Source organism: Phyllosticta citribraziliensis (genome assembly GCF_038025025.1).
Source record: "Phyllosticta citribraziliensis strain CPC 17464 chromosome Unknown J3D65scaffold_13, whole genome shotgun sequence".
Taxonomy (NCBI): domain Eukaryota; kingdom Fungi; phylum Ascomycota; class Dothideomycetes; order Botryosphaeriales; family Phyllostictaceae; genus Phyllosticta; species Phyllosticta citribraziliensis.
The window spans coordinates 519,730-537,409 of record NW_027117350.1 but is presented as its reverse complement, the minus strand read 5'-3'; the positions used below and the strand labels follow the sequence as shown (position 1 = coordinate 537,409).

At 56.9% G+C, this 17,680-nt stretch overlaps 6 protein-coding genes across 6 annotated transcripts; 2 read left to right on the top strand and 4 right to left on the bottom strand.

The window, feature by feature from the left end:
- Positions 1-348: 348 nt before the first annotated feature.
- J3D65DRAFT_639377 (uncharacterized protein) lies at positions 349-2,208 on the bottom strand. The gene is made up of 5 exons (XM_066801704.1): positions 2,090-2,208; positions 1,835-1,977; positions 1,468-1,527; positions 813-1,419; positions 349-766 (listed from the first exon to the last, which is right to left on the bottom strand). The coding sequence occupies exons 1-5, from the start codon at positions 2,138-2,140 to the stop codon at positions 539-541; spliced, it is 1,089 nt and encodes a 362-aa protein (XP_066650807.1). The 5' UTR covers positions 2,141-2,208; the 3' UTR covers positions 349-538.
- Positions 2,209-2,689: 481 nt separating this feature from the next.
- On the top strand, positions 2,690-4,332 carry J3D65DRAFT_134948 (guanine nucleotide-binding protein-like protein subunit beta 1). The gene is made up of 4 exons (XM_066793932.1): positions 2,690-3,068; positions 3,131-3,843; positions 3,892-3,981; positions 4,029-4,332. The coding sequence occupies exons 1-4, from the start codon at positions 2,954-2,956 to the stop codon at positions 4,194-4,196; spliced, it is 1,086 nt and encodes a 361-aa protein (XP_066650806.1). The 5' UTR covers positions 2,690-2,953; the 3' UTR covers positions 4,197-4,332.
- Positions 4,333-5,296: 964 nt separating this feature from the next.
- On the top strand, positions 5,297-6,173 carry J3D65DRAFT_560884 (thioredoxin-like protein; the record flags this gene model as incomplete). The annotated part of the gene is made up of 2 exons (XM_066797492.1): positions 5,297-5,875; positions 5,934-6,173. 2 exons carry the CDS (start codon positions 5,297-5,299, stop codon positions 6,171-6,173), a joined length of 819 nt encoding a protein of 272 aa, XP_066650805.1.
- Positions 6,174-7,478: 1,305 nt separating this feature from the next.
- J3D65DRAFT_133618 (uncharacterized protein) lies at positions 7,479-8,619 on the bottom strand. Its single transcript, XM_066793922.1, has one exon. It carries the CDS (start codon positions 8,312-8,314, stop codon positions 7,514-7,516), a length of 801 nt encoding a protein of 266 aa, XP_066650804.1. The 5' UTR covers positions 8,315-8,619; the 3' UTR covers positions 7,479-7,513.
- Positions 8,620-11,697: 3,078 nt separating this feature from the next.
- J3D65DRAFT_639357 (uncharacterized protein) lies at positions 11,698-13,048 on the bottom strand. Its single transcript, XM_066801703.1, has 3 exons — positions 13,006-13,048; positions 12,482-12,944; positions 11,698-12,230 (listed from the first exon to the last, which is right to left on the bottom strand). Exons 2-3 carry the CDS (start codon positions 12,570-12,572, stop codon positions 12,073-12,075), a joined length of 249 nt encoding a protein of 82 aa, XP_066650803.1. The 5' UTR covers positions 12,573-12,944; positions 13,006-13,048; the 3' UTR covers positions 11,698-12,072.
- Positions 13,049-14,879: 1,831 nt separating this feature from the next.
- Positions 14,880-16,847, bottom strand: J3D65DRAFT_560789 (serine/threonine-protein kinase-like protein DCLK1; the record flags this gene model as incomplete). The annotated part of the gene is made up of 2 exons (XM_066797483.1): positions 14,880-16,298; positions 16,386-16,847. 2 exons carry the CDS (start codon positions 16,845-16,847, stop codon positions 14,880-14,882), a joined length of 1,881 nt encoding a protein of 626 aa, XP_066650802.1.
- Between the last annotated feature and the right edge of the window lie 833 nt (positions 16,848-17,680).

Below are 17,680 nucleotides of genomic sequence, written 5' to 3'. Positions count from 1 at the left end.
GCAGCAGCCGGGGACGAAGACGGGACCGGCGTGAAGTCGAGGCGACTTTGTCGCGTTCGACGAGGCGGGCGGAGTGACATTGCGTTGGCCAGCCTCCGGAAGGGCGGATCGTTACGGTTGAGCTCGGAGTCTGACGTGGCGGTCTTAAGTAAAGAATACGGGCAGAGAATGAGGACGGAGAGACGTTGTTGGGTCAAGCGCAGGGTTGTGCGGGGTGGTGGTGTGGTAAGTGGTTGCCATCAGAGACTCGCGATCGTCAGAAATCCGACATCGCGGTGTCACGTGATGATTCCAAATCCGGCAATGTAAGGCAAGATATTCATCGTCGACCTCGACCACGTAGTATATGGGGAATTCAGTGCAGACGATGACCTCCATGAGCTATCCTGTGGTTGTCACATGGCTAGAATTTTGAAACGTCATGTTTGCTTGCCGTTTGAATGCAAATGAAGGGTCTGGCTCGTTCTCTACAAACTGACTGCCGGGCGTAAAAACAAGAAGACGGTGGGTTTACTCATGACAAGCCCATTGGGTATGCTCAATATCTTTCAGTAGTTCCATACTTGGGACTGTCGTGATCCCCTTGCCATCCATCCCACTCGAGATATAGCTTACGCAGGCGCTCTTTCTCCTCCTCCTCTCCAAACGAAATACGCGCAGCGCCTAGACAAAGTTCGCAGACATCTTCCACGCTGAGTCCAAAGTGCTTTATGGCCAGCATATACTCTTGGGACAAGGTACTGCAAAAAACACCGACGTCGTCGGTCTGCATGGGCGTCAGTCTGGCAATGACACAGCAAAGGCAGACCCACCGAAAGAGCGACTCCGACACCAGACGTTCTCCACATGCCAAAGTGGTGGTCCTCAAAGGATCCGGTAATCATCTTGGCATGTACATTGCAAGAGAGACAGAGCTCGACACCAATGTTCTGCCTCACAATCTCTTCTTTCACATCATCATTTACGTGGATGACATGGCCGATTCTGTCAGGTTTCCAGCTGAGCAACGTCCACAGCTCTTCGTCCGAAGATGACACAGGAGCCTCCGCAAAGTGGAGGGTGATTTTCAGGCCAGAAGCTTTGGCCCGCGCGAATGCTCCGGAAAAGATTCTTATATCGCCTTTGGCAGGGTCACCGCAAAGATCAACCCCAAGCACGCCTTTGGAGCGAAACTTGAGCGCCAGACTGACGACTTGCTCGGCTTCGATCAGAGTGTTGCGGCGGTCCACAGACAATATAAGACCAGTGCGCATTTGGTTCCCCGGCCGCGCGTGATGCTCATCAATGCAGGCGAGCACAGTTTCCACATATTGCGATTTGGAAATGGATTCACTTGGAATGGCCCTTGGAGTAGTGCGGAGTTCCAGATGCACGACATTGTCCTCGCGGAAAGACTCGAGCACAGCAAAAGTCGAATGTCTGCCGCATTAGATCAATGGTCCGTGCGGGTCAGGATGCCCAGCGTACTTGATGCTTTCCAGATCGCTGCACAGCTTGTAGATGTACGATGAGAACAGAGGGAAGAAGCTTGGGTTTCATCAGCCAAGAGAATTGAGAAAAGGAAAAAGTTAGACATGGCTCGATGCAACGACATCAAAACAGCCAGACGGGATCGAACTGGTGGCGTGAGACGTATTTGACGTGAACCCCGAGACGGGTCGATGCGGCAACTTCAGCGTCAAAATGGCCCTGGAGCACCGGAACGAGGAATGATGGCCCCTGATCAAGCTGGACGAGCAAGGACTCTTATCAAAGGAACAAGCGGCAAGACAGCAAGAAACAAGACACGATGGACGGTTCGGGTCTGCGGAGTGCGAATCGAAGATGGACTCACGTCTCGAGGTCGTAGTCGACTTTGTTTGGGGGAATGGCCAACAGAGGGTCTTGCAGATCAAAGGAGGGCAGCGCAGTCTTTTTCTGGAGCCAGATGTCGTGGAGGATGGCGCGATTGATGGAGCCACTGAGGTGGGCATGGAGCTGAGGGAGGGGTTAGCGCAGAGTCTAATGAGCCGGATGCGGCAAGGCTTTTGAGCGGGTGGTTTCCTGGGACGATGACGGAGTGGATTTGGCGAGGGGGCATTGGAAGTACCTCGACCTTGGGCAGGCGGAGGGCAAAGGTAGAGGAGGGCCGGCGGGCCATGGCGGAGCGGCGGTGATGCAAGACGGAGGACGGGAGCGGGTGCAGGTGAGGTCGGGTGGTGGTGTTTGTTGGAGAGGCGAACGAATGGACCTGACTGAGCACGGGCTAGAGCGCAAGGTAGCCGAAGCCCCGACGGCGCTTGCCCGTTTCGGGGGCCTCATTTCCAGAGCCACGGCTGCTGCCACTGCCACTGCCACTACAGTACTGGAGTCTTGCCCTGTACTCCTGCTACTTCCCTTCCCCTTCCCTTCCCTGCGCTCCACTGCCTGCACTTGTCCCGACATCACCGCACCGCACCTCCACTCCACTCCAGCCCTCAGCTCCCCTCTCGTCTCGTCTGTCGCCCCGTCTCCGTCTCCGTCTGCACGTCAGCCTGTCGTGTCCTAGCCGTCCAGTCGTCTGCTTTTCGCGCGCCGCTCCGCCATTCGCCAATCGCAGCCATTGCAGGCCCGAACCACCATCTCAAGCCATAGCGCCAGGGCCGTGCGCCAGTCTCCGTTCGGGTTGCGGCCGAGGGCTGGGAGCTGTTAGTGAACTTCATCCACCTCTCCTCCGCGACCACACCTCTAGCCCCTTCACCACCAGCTCGGCTCGACTCAATCCACCCCATCCCCAGTCCTCTCACATCTGCTTTGCGCTCGTCGCCGGGTCCGCGGACGTCTCCTCAGCAGTCACTCATTCACTCGTTCCGGCCTCACCGCGGCAAGCCCGCCGCAGACCCCTGGATCCTCCTGCCTGTCGCAACCTCTCGTCGCGTCCACGCCTCCCCCTTCCCACACCGACGACACCGCTCGACGACGACACTCCCTCACCATGGCCGACTTGAATGCCGAGAGCATTCAGCAAAAAATCCAGATTGCGAGACGGGATGCCGAAGCCCTCAAGGACCGGATAAAGCGGAAGAAGGACGAGTTGGCCGACACGACCTGTATGCCCAATCCCACACACGCCATTGTCTTTCCGAGTCCTCCCCTGCTGATAGATTTGCAGTGCGCGATGTCGCCAAACAGAGGGTCGAGCAGCTGCCGAGGCTGACCATGAAGACCAAGCGCACTCTGAAGGGCCATCTGGCCAAGATTTACGCCATGCACTGGTCGACGGACCGCAGACACCTCGTCTCGGCTTCACAAGACGGGAAACTCATCATCTGGGACGCCTACACCACAAACAAGGTCCACGCAATCCCCCTCCGTTCGTCATGGGTCATGACTTGCGCCTACTCTCCCAGCGGCAACTTTGTTGCCTGCGGTGGTCTCGACAACATTTGCTCCATTTACAACCTCTCGGCGCGTGAAGGTCCTACTCGCGTGGCTCGCGAATTGTCGGGCCACTCCGGTTACCTCAGTTGCTGTCGCTTCATCAGCGACCGCAGAATCCTTACTTCCTCTGGTGACATGACTTGTGTTTTGTGGGATCTCGAAACTGGCTCCAAAATCCACGAGTTTGCAGACCATTTGGGCGATGTTATGAGCTTGTCCATCAACCCACTCGACAACAATCAATTTGTGTCTGGTGCATGCGACGCGTTTGCCAAGCTTTGGGACATTCGTCAGCAAAAGTGTGTGCAGACCTTTGCCGCACACGACTCGGACATCAACGCCATCCAATACTTCCCCAACGGAAATGCCTTTGGTACTGGCTCGGACGACGCGTCTTGCCGTCTATTCGATATTCGCGCCGACAGGGAGCTCCAAAGCTACACTGTAAGAAGACCCGATTTGACCAAACGAGCCCCTGCTGACAAGCTGTAGATTGGAGAGCCCGTCTGCGGCATCACTTCCGTCGCTTTCTCCGTATCTGGTCGCCTTTTGTTTGCTGGTTATGACGACTTCGAGTGCAAGGTTAGTTGAGCAAGCCCGGATGACTTGAGTATTGCTAACCAAATTAGGTCTGGGACACGCTCCGCGGCGAAAAGGTCGGGACTTTGCAGGGCCATGACAACCGTGTGTCCTGCTTGGGCGTGAGCAATGATGCCATGAGTCTTTGCACGGGCTCGTGGGATTCGATGGTGAGCATCGGCATTACTCGTCGAAAATGTTTTTTGTCGCTAACGTGATTTGCTGCAGCTCCGCATCTGGGCTTGAGATGATCGGCCTGGAAAGAGAAGATCCAAATAGACGCCAAATACCCCGGACGGCGGCGCGCAATTTCACAGCGTCGCCAGGTCCACCGGGCGTCTCCCATGAAACCCAGCTCGGCTGGCATGGGCTTTGTCTAGTCAGCGCGGGCATCGTCCTCGACTACGCATGATATACAGCAGAGTAACCCGGCGAGGAGGGTGGTTTCCGCTTGTACACTCACACACGGCTCCTAATATTTTCGTTTCCTCAAGATGGTGGCAGGTCTGGCCGGGTCATTGGTTTGTCTTTCAGAAGTCTACACAGCCGAGCGGCCAAGTTCTTTTTTTCCTCTTCCTCTTCTCTTGTCGTCTGCTTTGGAATAAAAAAAGCTGATTCCCTGTAACTTGCACCGCGGCCCTGGCCATGGAAGGGTGACCGGCGCCAGCCGCTGGGCCACGAGCATGATGCTCGGCGAGTTTGTTTCTTGGGGGGTGTGTTTAGCGGTAGTAGCGGATAGCAGCGGCCGCGTTTTTTTCTTAGTTTTTCGTCTTGTTCGCTCGAGTGTTCGTCAGATAGTGGGTTACGGTGTTGAATATTTAATTGCCCGATTCCAATTGACACGGACACTTGCACACGAGGACTGAGGTCATGTAGGGGTGCCGGGATCCAAGCAAGTGACGTCTCGCGCATTGCACTGGACATGGGCGGCAGGGGGGCAGCAGAAGAGGGCGGCCAGGGCATAAGAGAGCCAACGGGCGGACCAAGTGAACCAAGACGCCGAGTTTCAAATGCGGCATGGTATGATGCAACACGAGCCTCTCGTAGAGCGAGTTGGGACGCGCGTAGGGCGACTTGGTTGAAACGCCCCTATTGTTGCTTTGGCGCTTTGGTCACAGCTGCGGCGCTCAGCCTTAACTGGCACGTGGGGATCCCGGCCGTCGGCGCGACACGCTGCCCTTCGACTTCCACACACTGATCCTCGTGCTGTCACCTCTGAACCCTGCTCCCCCGGGCCCGCTCCTTCTCGTAGCGCTGCCATTCTACTACATAAGCTCCAAGCCCACACGCTCCAGCAGTCGGTTTCCTCTCTTTCGCCATGAACCCCGCCCAGGAAGAATTCAACCAGCTCTTTGGCGACAAGTCCCGCTCCAGCAGACACCCCGAGGACCGCGACGACTCTGACCTCGACTCGGACAAAGAGTCGACCCGCGAGCAATTCTTCGAGAAGGACGACTACGCCGACGACGAGGACGACTTCCTAGACGACGACGACCCTGACCAGGATTTCAACATGCGCTCCCGCTACACAATCCCCCAAGTCCGGTCCGACGCAAACACCGGCCCCAAGGGTGTCATTGCAGACGCCCAAGCATACGAACAGGCCAAAAAGTCGCAGCGCTTCTCCCTATTCACGCGGGGTAAGAATGGTGGCGCCAAAAGCGACAGCGAAAAGAGCGGGAGCGAGGACGACTTCATGGCAAGATGGCGCGAAAACCGTCTACGGGAGCTGCAGAACGGCCCCAAGCGCATAAGGTCGCGGTCCCGGTCGACGACGGGCAGCCCAAGCGCACGATCCTATGGGCGGCTGGTAGCTGTGGATTCTGACGGCTATCTCGAAGCCATTGAGAAGAGCCCCTCGGCCACCACCGTCGTCGTCTTCATCTACGACGACCAGGTAAGCTTTGCCCTGCCGTGCCACCATTACTACATGCTGACATACGCAACCAACGCAGTCTGAAATCAGCAACATGGTCGAGGAATGCCTGGCCACACTCGCAAGGCGCCACGGCATGGTCAAGTTTATCAAGTTCCACTACGAAGACGCAGAGATGAACGAGGCCGGCATACCCGCCATTCTCGCATACAGAGGTGGAGACAAGTTTGCTGGACTGGTTCCAGTAACCGACGAGATCCCGGACGATGCTGAGTTAAGCGACATCAGTCTGGAGGTGGCACTCAAAAAGTCAGTTTGAACATCCAACTCTGTCAGAGATTCGACTGCGGCTGACTCTTAGCGTGGGAGCAGGTACCAAATCGTCTTTTAGGGAAGGGCGGCATCCCAGCGTTTTCTGAAACGGGCCACACCGACCCTCTACCAAAAAAAGGAGCGCCAACCCGTCATCCTGGCCCTTGAACCTCACACCTCTCTCTCCCTCTCTCGCAGCCGCCTCCACGCCCGCCGGTTTGCTGCGCCCCGCAACCTTTTTTGATGTCATGGGCGGCGCTGCGCTGCGCCCCCTATGCTGGACCCCCAACGGCACGACGCCCACGCACGCCTTGGCCACGCGCGTGTTTCGACCTCCCGTCACACTTGCTGTTACACCACTGACCTGTTACCGGCCGCGGGCCTATCCCGTCCTTCTCCCTGTTCCGCATTATCCACTCTACTGGCTCATGCTCTTCCATCCGAGACATCTATCCACTTTCCGTCTTTCCATCCAAATCCTTCGAAAATAGCACTGCCAGGAATCAGGGATGGCAGGTCAGTGGCGTATTTTTGGCTGTCTTGACTGCCGCTGTTGAGCATCACGTCTGCTACCCGCTGTGCCGTGTGGCACTCGCAAGCATTGATTCAGTTGGAGCCCTGTCTCCACTCCAAAGGCTTCCTCGCGCGTCTCGCGTCCCGTCTCCTTTATCCACGCATAGTTGTTGGCGTTGGTCGTGGCGGGTGGAACTGTTTCCTATCATGGGTGTTGTTGCGTGGCGTCTGGCGTGATGCGACGGCCATCCTCTAAGAGTTTCAAAGAAGGGAGGCAATGGCGAGCAAGCCGTTCGGCTTCCCTCAGTTATCTAAACACTATACGGATTACGATTTTAGGCGCGTCGGATCGGATTGGAGTACTTGGGTTCCTTATCAGACGGTTTGTCTGCGAAAGATATACATTGTATTGTACATTGTATTGTACAACTGCAACTACCACTGCAATGCTTGCTGTGTTGACGTATGGATGCTAACTGCAGTTGAACAAACGCGGTCAATGTCCTATCCTGCTCTGCACCTAACGTCTACTACAGCCAGCAGCTCCGTTCAGGTCCCCAAGGAACGCTCGCACCTACACGACGCACCCATCCTCCAACACCACGACGTCACCGCCGTCATCACAATCAGCGACATCAAAAGAAAAAACCACAGACCACACCCTCCAGCCCATGCACCTTGACCGGTCAGTCAACCGGCCACTCACTCACGCATTCAAACAATCAAATCAGTCAATCGGCCGGCCGGCCGGCCACTCGGTCGGTCCGTTTCGCAACCCTCACTTCCTCACTGCGCTCGCCCCTCCCTCCCCATCTCCCTCCCTGCAATAACATGCTAAATGATAAACCGCCACCGGCCGCAAGCGACCCAAGCAACCGGTGCGGTGCGGTCGGTCCGGCCTTGTGATTGTCTCCCCTCTGTCTCTCTCCGCACGTTCCCACGTGGCATGGTGCGTGGTGGAGACGCACGGGTTCTGGAGAGCGTCCTGCGTCCGCGCGGCCGGCCCTTCTCTGTCTCTCTCTTCTTTTTCTCGAAGTCCCTTTGAGTGCCCGTGGTGCTGATGATTTGATATAATCTCCGGACGGACGGACGGACGGACGGATGGTCTGCTGGAACGGGCGCGACTTGGGCTTGGAGATGGGGTGGCCATGCTGCGGCTCGCGAGAGGGAGACAGAGAGAGCAAGAGAGTCGCTGGGACTGTGTGTTGACTGTCTACGATTTCGCGTGCAGCGTTGACGAGACGCGGAGCTGTAGAGAGAGCCCTTTGTGTCACTCTCTCTCTCCTTCCTGATTTTGGTATCTGTCTGTGTGTACAGGTACCCGCTCGTAGCTTCATCACGGTACGTAGCCGCAGGGTCAGCTAGGAGCCGTCTCGTTTGACGTCCACAGAGTGCGGCGCTTGCGCTCAGCGGCTTCTTGTTCCTTTTTCTCTTTCCTTTGTTATTGATCCCGCCGCATCCATCCCTCACGCTCCACTGCCCGTCACCATCTCCCCATAGCAACCATATCAATGACCGAACCGCGCCATCAATACCCAGATTACTCGTGGGAACATGTCTAGCAGCAAACTCGCCAGGGAGTCCATCAACGGACATCCACGTCTCCGACCGCGCTCCCCTGTTCACGCGCCCCATCGTCCTCAGACATAGGTACACCCTGTTGGCCACGCAGCGTAACGCCGCCAGCTAGCGCGCCCAGCCAGTCAATCTTTCCCATCAACGACAACAATCATCACTACAGGCAGTACCACGGTCCCTTGCTAGTCAGTGTAGTACGAGAAGAGCAGCACCCTGAATGCGACACGAGTCGCGAGCACCCACGCGACGCTGCCGCCGCCGCCGCACGTGGTGGACGGGATGCCTGACGCGCTGGGGACAATGGTGCATCCATGCGCGCGTTGGCCAGACTGGGGTGGGAGAGACAGCTCACCATGTGTGGTGGACGATGTCTGTGCGTTGCTTTTGCGTTTGGAGTGATCGACGACCACCTCGTTTGCGTTTTGTGGTTGCGTTTTTTGACTTGTCGCTGGCTTGAGGATGGTTGGATGGGTGAAGAGTCGGCACTTGTAAGGCCAATCTGGTCGACGGAGGGCAGGGAAAGTTGTGAAGCCCACCGCACCACTGCTACGCGTGATGGGGCGGACTGACTAACGCAGTAAGAGAGGCTGAAGAAAGATGACGGGGCTCCACTCACAGCTGTCTACAGTGCTGCGCTTACTTCCAGAGACAAAGCAGAGCAGAGCAAGCCGACGGGCATCGAAACGTCGTAAAGCTAAGCTTCGCCAGCCAGCGAGCGTCATCTCCAACCGAGAAGCAACCAGCAACCAGCGCATGCTGATGACTCCAGGACCGACTCTCCTCGTATGCACGCACGCACGCACTCACGCACGAGCAGAGCCACAGCACCCACCTCATCATTCGGATTCCAGCTCATCCGCTCCGGTTCCATTGTTGACCACGGTACTGGCCATCCGACCGGCCTCCGAGGAGCCAAACTGCACAAGCGTGAGTCAAACCGCAAACCAGAGCCGGCTATGTGTGGATGATGGACATTCTGATTGCGAAGGTAGGTAGATACGTAGACCGCGCTGCCGGCACCGTGCCGCCGTACGACCAAACAAAAAAACAAGGTTTGTTTTACGAATGCAGGGGAGGCAGGGAAGCGTCGATCAGACAGCAGCTCAATACGACGACGCGACTGACCAGCGATGTGGCTGCGGCTCATTACGGAGAGAGGATGCGCAATGAGCTGAGGAAGACTTGAGACCAGCGCTGATGATGATGGCTGTCCGCCTGTCTTTCTGAAGACGGCATTTTGGCGGAGGAGAGAGGATGGGTAGACCATGTTTCGAGGTCGACGCGAACGAGCGAGCGCAAAAGCAAGGCGGATGCGAGCTTAACTGTTAGCACCAAACCTAGCTACTCTCTTCACTTCCCTACCGTACCTAGCAGCAGAAACGCCGAGCCACTTGCTTCATGGGCGCCGAACAGGGGTTGGCCTGGGTAAGTTTTTGGTGTTGCGCCGCTTCGTAAACATATCTGGTTAGCCTGGTCGATGCGTGGGAGAAAGTGAGGTCTGGATGTATCTGCGAGCCGTGGGTTGATTCATGAAAGGGGCAGAAAGCTAAGGGCTAGAGAGGCGATCTCGCTTGTGCATTTTCTGTCCAAGTGAAGGAAGGACAATCGCAAACGGCGCGGCGGTACGGTGTTTGGGAGTGAGTACATTGGCTGTGCTCTGTACGAGGGCATGACGCGTTAGAAAGAGGCGGTGTGCTTTGACTCCGAATTCTCTCTATAGTAGAGAGACGACACCGCTGGGCGTTGAGAGATGGTGTCATAATCCGGTGTTAGGCAGTCTGTTGGCGCCTTGTAGCGACTTTCAGAAGGTCTCAATGTGGAAGCGCTGGAGCTGCCCGTGAGACCCTTTTCCATTGATATCAAATGCCCCAGTTAAGAAGAAAGCTGCGCCACCATGTCTGGCTCGCTCGCTTCTCTCCAAGACCCTTTCAATACCAGGGTCCACGAGTCGGATATATATAGGATGCGGAGATGCCGTGGAGTACACAATAAAGCGGGCCACGGCAGCGCGGAACGTGCCGCCGTTAGGCAGAGGGCCGTTGTAGATTGAGTAGGAGGCCGGGCTAGGACGGTTGGATACAGGCTATGGTGATGCAGCCAGGTACTGTGGCTGAGGGACGGCGGCGTCGAATGACGTATGCAAAAGTGCCACCACTACTGGCCACTGTAAGTTGGCGACAAGGTGTTCCAAATAGAAGCCGGTAGCAAATAGGCGGCTGAGCATGGTATCCCCAAAAGTCGACAAGAGGAAGTTAGACTCTTCCATGGCCCACCGAGGAATAATTCACGAACGTTACCTTGCAGACCTGATGCTCAACATGGTGTTGAATAGAATTGGCCCGCATGCTGAAAAGGACTTTGGAAGGAATTGATCCAAGCCCTTAGCTTACCAAAAGGCCTTGCGTGCAGCAAGACAGACGAGTCCTCCACCACGCGCGTGCTCCAGGTTGCCAGCACTCGACGCATCACACCTGCGGCGCAGTCCCGGCGGAGCACGCGTCGAGCGGCTACGTAAGCCCAGAAATAGAATCCATCCACACAATTAAAACCACACACCTTCTCAGCAGGAGTGGCTCAAGTTCCCCCGGGCGGCGTGCTTGAAACAGCGTGCGGACCACCTGCTGGAGAGGGCGGGGCCAGGGGGCTGTCCAGCAAACGGTGCGGATGGGGGCGACGTTAAAGACCTGAGCTTTGGCATCCACGGCGGACATGAGCACGGGCTCGCGCAGCGTCGTTGGTCGGAGTTGGTTGCGGGCAAGGTGGGCTGCTCGCTCACAGCTGCCATGAGCTACGAGCCCAGGCGAGATGTGATACAGAGAGTGAAGCAGGACATGCGTGACGGCGGATGGAGTGGTGATGTGCGTCTGTGGGAGGCGCCGTTGCGCATCGAATTGTGGGGTGTCATGTTTTGGGGAGCAGGTGAAACGGCCGAGGGAGCGGACGGACAAGCTGCTGGGTCCGTCGCGAGAGGGTCCGATGCTTGCTTGACCGGTCAGAGGTGGAGAGGTGCGCTCCTGGGAGAAGTTGAGCGCATGGCGCGTGTGCGTGCGGCGCCCAGTCTGTCATCAAGGTGAGAAGTTTGTGGAGGCATAGAGTTGTGGAGTGGAGACTGAAGGGGAAGAGGAATGGATGTCACAATTACAAGTGAGCCGTCATGGCGAAATGGAATGGAGGCTGTGAGAGGCAGGTTAGCAACGAGATAGTGGCGGCGTTGGGGAAGCGATGTGAGGCAGGGAGAGAGAGAAACTCCACCAGCAGCCTTTCGCTGCCCGCCACACAGAGTGGAGTCCCTGCAACCACGCGACCTCCCGCCACATCAAACACCACTCGGATTGTCTCTCGCCAATTTCCCGCCCTGCGCAGCTCGCTCTCTGCCAGCAGGAGCCTAAGTCAACCATCGTGATTGCGCCAAGCAGCAATGTCCGGCCGTGCGACCCTCTGCAGCAAGTCAAGGACGTCAATTTCATCATCTCGATTAAACAGAATCAATTGAAAGCTCATCACCCGCAGACCGCCAGACCCATATGGCCGCCAGTGCCAGAGCTCTGCCCGAGAGCGAAGGACCGACCCGGCATGCCGGAGATGGTCTGGACGTGTACCTCCGGACCACCGCAGCAAAACGAGACGACCTTATTCCCGTCGAGCCGTCGACGTGAAGACCGCCGGGTGAGTGCGTGCGGCGCGCAAAACGACAAACTCTGGCCTCCAAATTGGTATCTCATGAATCCCCTCCGCTCTTGAATCCCTCAGCTCGGCATTACCAGCACGCAGGCCTCTTCCGTCTAAACCCCCCATAACGGCGTCTTGTTCCGAATCTAAGCGCCCTCGCCGGTGCCGAGGCGGCTCTTCTCGATCTCGTCCAAGTGCCCGGAAGCGCGCAGCGCCGCGACGCGGTCGGCTTCCTTCTGGAGGCTGCGTCTGTTGCCGACGTTCCAGGCGACGGCGTAGACGGACATGCAGACAATCATGAGGCCTGTGATATTACGGTCAGACAGGACCGAACAAGAAAGAGGAAGTAGGTGCTGATAGGACGGGTTCCGATCATATCTGGAATCCAAGCCTCGAATCAAGAGCCAACACCAAGCCAAGACGGGCGCTCTGCGTCCAAGAATTCCCAAGGACGATCGCCAGCGGACAAGCTTTGCGGCGCTCCAGGCGACCAGCCTGGCTCTTGAGAGGCGAAGACGAGGGTGCGGCAAACAGTGGGTTAGATGGACAACTCACCTAGGAAGCCAAACAAGATACCAAGCTCATGCCTCGTGCTCGGCGCGGGCACGTAGCAGAGGCTCTTGTCGTCCGAAGTGCATTCGCCCATTTTTAAAGCGTTTTACTGGTGGAGTCGGGGGAATTCGCCGCAGTTGTGGACGAATTTCCATTGGACAGTCAGTCAAGAGTTAACGCCATCGTCGCCGCACAAGCGACAGAGCGGGAAGCAGAAGGGAAGGGATTGAGATGGGTAGACGAGGCTGAGCTGACGGGCAGTCTGCCAGCGGACGGCCAAGTCGCTCAGCATCGCTCGTCCCGTCTTGACAGCGACAAGCATCGCGAGCTGGCACGCGACGAGAAGGCGACAGGGCTGGAAGACCATTCGCACACAGCGCAGCCGCCGTCGCAAGAACGAAGCTCCACAAACGAAGATGTGTAAACTTACGATGCTCACTCAACGCACGAGTGGGATGGGCGGATACTTGGTAGCACTGTGAGTAGGAGTATGACGAGAGCAAAGGTAGGCGAACAGGTCGACAGACGGAATCTAGGGCAAGACGACAAGAATCGACAAGCCAAAGCCAAGGCTGTATATCAACGGCCACGACGGGGCCCCAGGCCAGGTATTTAATCCGAGCGCGCACGCATGCGGCATGGACGCGGTTCAGGCAAGCAAGCCATCCGACCACAGATGACGGCGGCGGCGGACAGCGAGCCAGCAAGAGCCAGTGAGCGAGAACGAGTCAACGAAACACAGCGGGCAGAGCAGCAGCAGCAGCAGCAGCCCATCATCAGCCAAGGCACTCCACAAGTCAGTTTTGTCGGTCAGTCGCAAAAGTAAGCTTCAATTCGCCGCCGGCAAAATACACGGACCCCGGCCAATGGGCGCATGGGCGTATGGGGTGTTTGCGGGGAAAGGCGGGAGAGAGCCAGAGCGTGGAGCAGCCCAGCTTCGATTCGAAACGCAGGCAGAGAGACTGCGGACGCCGTGTGCGGTGCTGCTGCCGTGCGTGCCTATGTAATTTACCCCAGACCGGAACGTTTGGCGGGCTGCCTGCCTGCCTGGGGCGTTGACATTTTGGCCGCCGTCTTGCTGCTGGCTGTCGCTTCCCTTGGTTCCTTTGGCAGAGCAGACAAACAAGATGGCCGGATGCGGCTAGACCGCGCGACGCCCGCGTCGTCCTCACTGACCATCGCTTTGCCGACAAGTACATAGGCAAGCAAACAAGCAAAGACACTGACTGTTCACATCCTGCCAACGTTCGGTCCGCCAACCCATCTTCGAAACCCGCGCTCGAGTCATGGCGACGCATCCATTGGTCGATTTGGTCCGCTCACCCCATCCTTGACCCCGCTGCCCCCACCCCCGGTCTACTTTCTCACCCGCAGCATTCCCCTCCCAATCACACGGCGCTCCTGGGACAAGGCTGTGTGGGAGCAGACGCGCTTCAACGAATTCGTAGGATTTTGGTGTGAATGTGTGTTGAGATGTTGATCAGATGTAATGAAGCCAGCGGTGGTCCTAGTCGCCAGTAATGCCGACCTGAATTGTATAGGTCGTTTGCGGCGTAGGTGTATCGAGCAAGCATAGTACAGTTGACAGACGCATGCTCATGATTCAATACATGGTTGATATGTATGTAGGTTGTATGTATGTGCCAGAAGTCCGGCACGGCTAGAGACAAGGTGGGTGAATGCCTTATACAACCCCCCAGAACTGTGATGCCCAAAGCAAGCGATACAGGTAATGTCGCAGATGAGAGAAAATAAAAAACAAAACATCCAGGACGATAGAGAAAATAACACAAAAAGAGCGCAAGAAGGGAAGGTACAACAAAACCTTGATGGACAGAGAGAAAGGAAAAAAAAAAAAAAAAAAAAAAACTTCCACCCGAAACGTGTCGGCAGTAGAGTTGGGCAGCGATTTCCGCTTGTCAGTCATTCGTCAAAATAGGAACAAAAAGATGAAGAGAAGACACTTATAACCACATTTCGCCCGCATCCCCGAAGACTCCTGAAGCATGACAAATTCCGGCCAGCAGCGACAGTAGAACAGGCAGCGGAGAAGACGAGAATTTCATGACCCGTGCGTGTCAATATCGAGAACAAAAAAAGGCAAGATGTGGTTTGAGGTGGGAAAAGTGCCAAGCAGAAAGATGGAGGAATTGTTGGGTGGATCAAAAGGTAGCTAGGTAAGGTGGGTATCGAAGTGCAAGTCGCTGGGGAACAACAACCCACAAGACGAAGAACGACGAAGAGGGTATCTGACTGGCTAGGCGTGCGTGCGAGCGTGGGTATCGATATTTTTTGCCCTCCGATGCTGACTCCAAGATTTTGCAACAATGAACAAGACACAAAGGTGAAAAAAGATGGAAAGAAAAGGAAAGGAGATGAGTCGATGATGCTCCAACAGCATTCAAGCCGAATCGATCCAATGCCGCTGGACATCCTCGTACAGCTCGCGGCAGCCCTCGAACCATCGACTCTCGAGTACATCTGCAATGGACCAGCGCAAATCTGAATCCATTTCCAAGCAGCCGCGGATGAGCTCAATGGCGTCTTCATCAGCGCCGACGTCGCGCAGTGCTTCCTCGTCCCACTCGCCCTTGGTGATGAGCATCACAAGAGCGGGCTGGAAACTGTGGCTGAAGGGACGGTGGCCCGTGAGAAGCGTGTATGCGACAACACCGTATGCCCAGATATCAACAGACGTGCTGTACAGTGGTGATCGCGAGTGGAGCAGCTCTGGCGCGGCGTACTCCATGCTCCCTGCAGGGCATGTGCTAGTCTCCGAGGGCCCCATGCTCGGGCTTGGTTCTTCCATGGGCGATGGAAGCGAGCGGTTTTCGTTTGTGATGAAATCGGCCATGCCAAAATCGCAAAGCAAGACATTGCCGCCTTCGGTCTCTGCTGCCGGGTCCGACATGTCGAGCAGGCAGTTTTCCAACTTGACGTCCCGATGTACCACATGAACGTCCTCGTGCAGGTACCGCAGCGCCGAGGCCAATTGATAGAGATATCGCTTAGCGAGGCGCGAGGGGATGCCCTGCTTCTTGAGCCTACGGTTGACGCGGATCAAGTCGAAAAGCGTGCCGCCAAGGTTCAATTCGGTGATACAAAAGGTTGCAAAAGGAGTGTCGTACACGGCCAGCAGCGGAAGAATGTACGGGTGTTTGAGATATCTCCAGATTTCCACCTCGTGCTCAAACTGCGTTTGGAGCTTTTCGTTTTCAGCTTCGTTCTTGCCCGTCACTTGTTTTCGCACAATCTTCACAGCGCGAACAATCTTGACGCCGTCTTCCATGGTCGACACCTCTTTGACGACGCTGAAGCCCCCGAACCCAATCTGCTTTCCGATAAAGTAGCCGCTGTGATCGGGGATCTCTTGGCCCTCCTCGTCGGGCTCGATTGCCGACTCGTCTCGTCCCCACTGCGAGAGGAATGCGCTCGCGGGCGACATGGAAATTCCTGAGCGGGTAGACGTGCGTCTAGCGCTTCTGCGAAGACTGCTCGGCTGACTCGCTCTGTCCGAGTAGATGCTCTTTGACTTGACGCTGCTGTTTTGCCGCGAACGCCCTGGTGGGAATTCAATGGGTGACGAGGCAGCAAGAGGCGACTGTAGGTATTCGATGGAAGAGTCCAGAGGCGTAAACGTGCCATCGTTGGTCGACAGCGTGGTTCCAGACGTCAACGAGGCTATCCTGTCACTCTCTTCCAGTTGCGCAACTTGAGCCAAATCGTCAACCGTTTCTTGCAAAAGAGGATGCCGTGACTCGCCAGTCCTGTAGGGAGTCATCTCTAGCCGGCGTCTGCGCTCCTCGACCAGCTCGCCCGTCTGCAAGTCGTAGCGGGCCTTGTCTGATTCGCTGTGGGTCCGAAAGTGGTGGATTTCGTGGTCCTGGCCATATTCCTGGTCAACGACGATGTTTGCGCCATCATAGTGTGGCCGGCTCGCGTCTTGTTGGGAATCAGCACGAGGAAGCGGGGCGTCCATGGGCAGCGAGTTGCCCGTCTCAAGCATGACTTGGGGGGCAAAGCTGATTGAGGTTTGACGGTTGCGAAAGGATTGCTCAAGAGACGAATTTTCTTGGAGATAAGGCCGACGGTGGCCGTTGGCTGGACTCTGCGAGTGGGCCCGGATTCCGGCAACATGAACATCTGGAGCAACACGGTCGAGGGCAGACCGGATCAAGTCGGCGCTGGTCAAGGTGGAAGAGGCGCGGTTGTGATGCCACAGGTCGTCGCCCAGCTCTGGAAATGGACTGCCGGGAGAGTCGCCTCCATCATGCCGTCTGATGGAGGCGAAGGTCGAAGGTATAGGCTTCGACGCGCGCGTATTGAGGCGGAGCTTTTGGAAAGAGGGAGAGCGCTCCGCGGGGGCCATTCGACCGCGCAGAGCTGGAATCCGGGATGTGGTGTTTGTGGTGGAGAAGGCCGACGGAATTGATTTCACAGGGCTATAAGAGGGCACTGGAAGCCCACAGGTCGGTGGAGGCAGACGGCAAGAGGAGTGAGTGGCGCTGGAGGAGTCACCCAAGTCGTCAAGGCAGGGCCTGCTTGGCGCTGCAGGCCAGCAAGCTCCGTCTGTCAGGCGGTCGAGCGGGGTGCGGTGCGATTGGCGGGCCGCTCTATTGCGGCTGCATGGACGGGGACCAGGCGAGCTGCGAGGACGACGGCGATGGCGATGGCGATGGCGCTGGCGAAGGGCGAGGTGAGGCGGAGGGGCGGGATGCGGTGACGATGCGTTGTCGAGGAGGTCGAGGAGAGTGGAGGGAGGACTTGGACCTGTCTTTGTGGGGGAGGCGCCTGGGGAAATTTTCTAGGGAGGAGCGGGCGAGACCAAGCGTCTGTGCCTGTGCGAGTGGTAGTGGTGCTGTCCGTCGAGATTGACCCGGCCTGCGGCGGCTCCCGGGAGGCCCAACGTCGAGGTCAGCAGGCTGTCAACGGTGAAGTGCCTGTGCCTTGTACCAGAACAGAACAGAAGCACGCCGCCGAGCGAGTGGCCACCGACGGTCGTCAGCCAGTCAGTCGAGCGTCATGCTCGAGAGTCCGCGAAACCAACCAAGCAGATCCTCGACGTCAGCCCTGCAGCAGATCCTCAAAGCAAGGACCGATTCCAAAGGACCCTGGCCGCCCGAAGGACAGCAAACTCCAGCACGGCCGGCGGGCACGAGCTGAGGCGAACAAACGGGCGCCAAAAAGCAATTACATACAGCA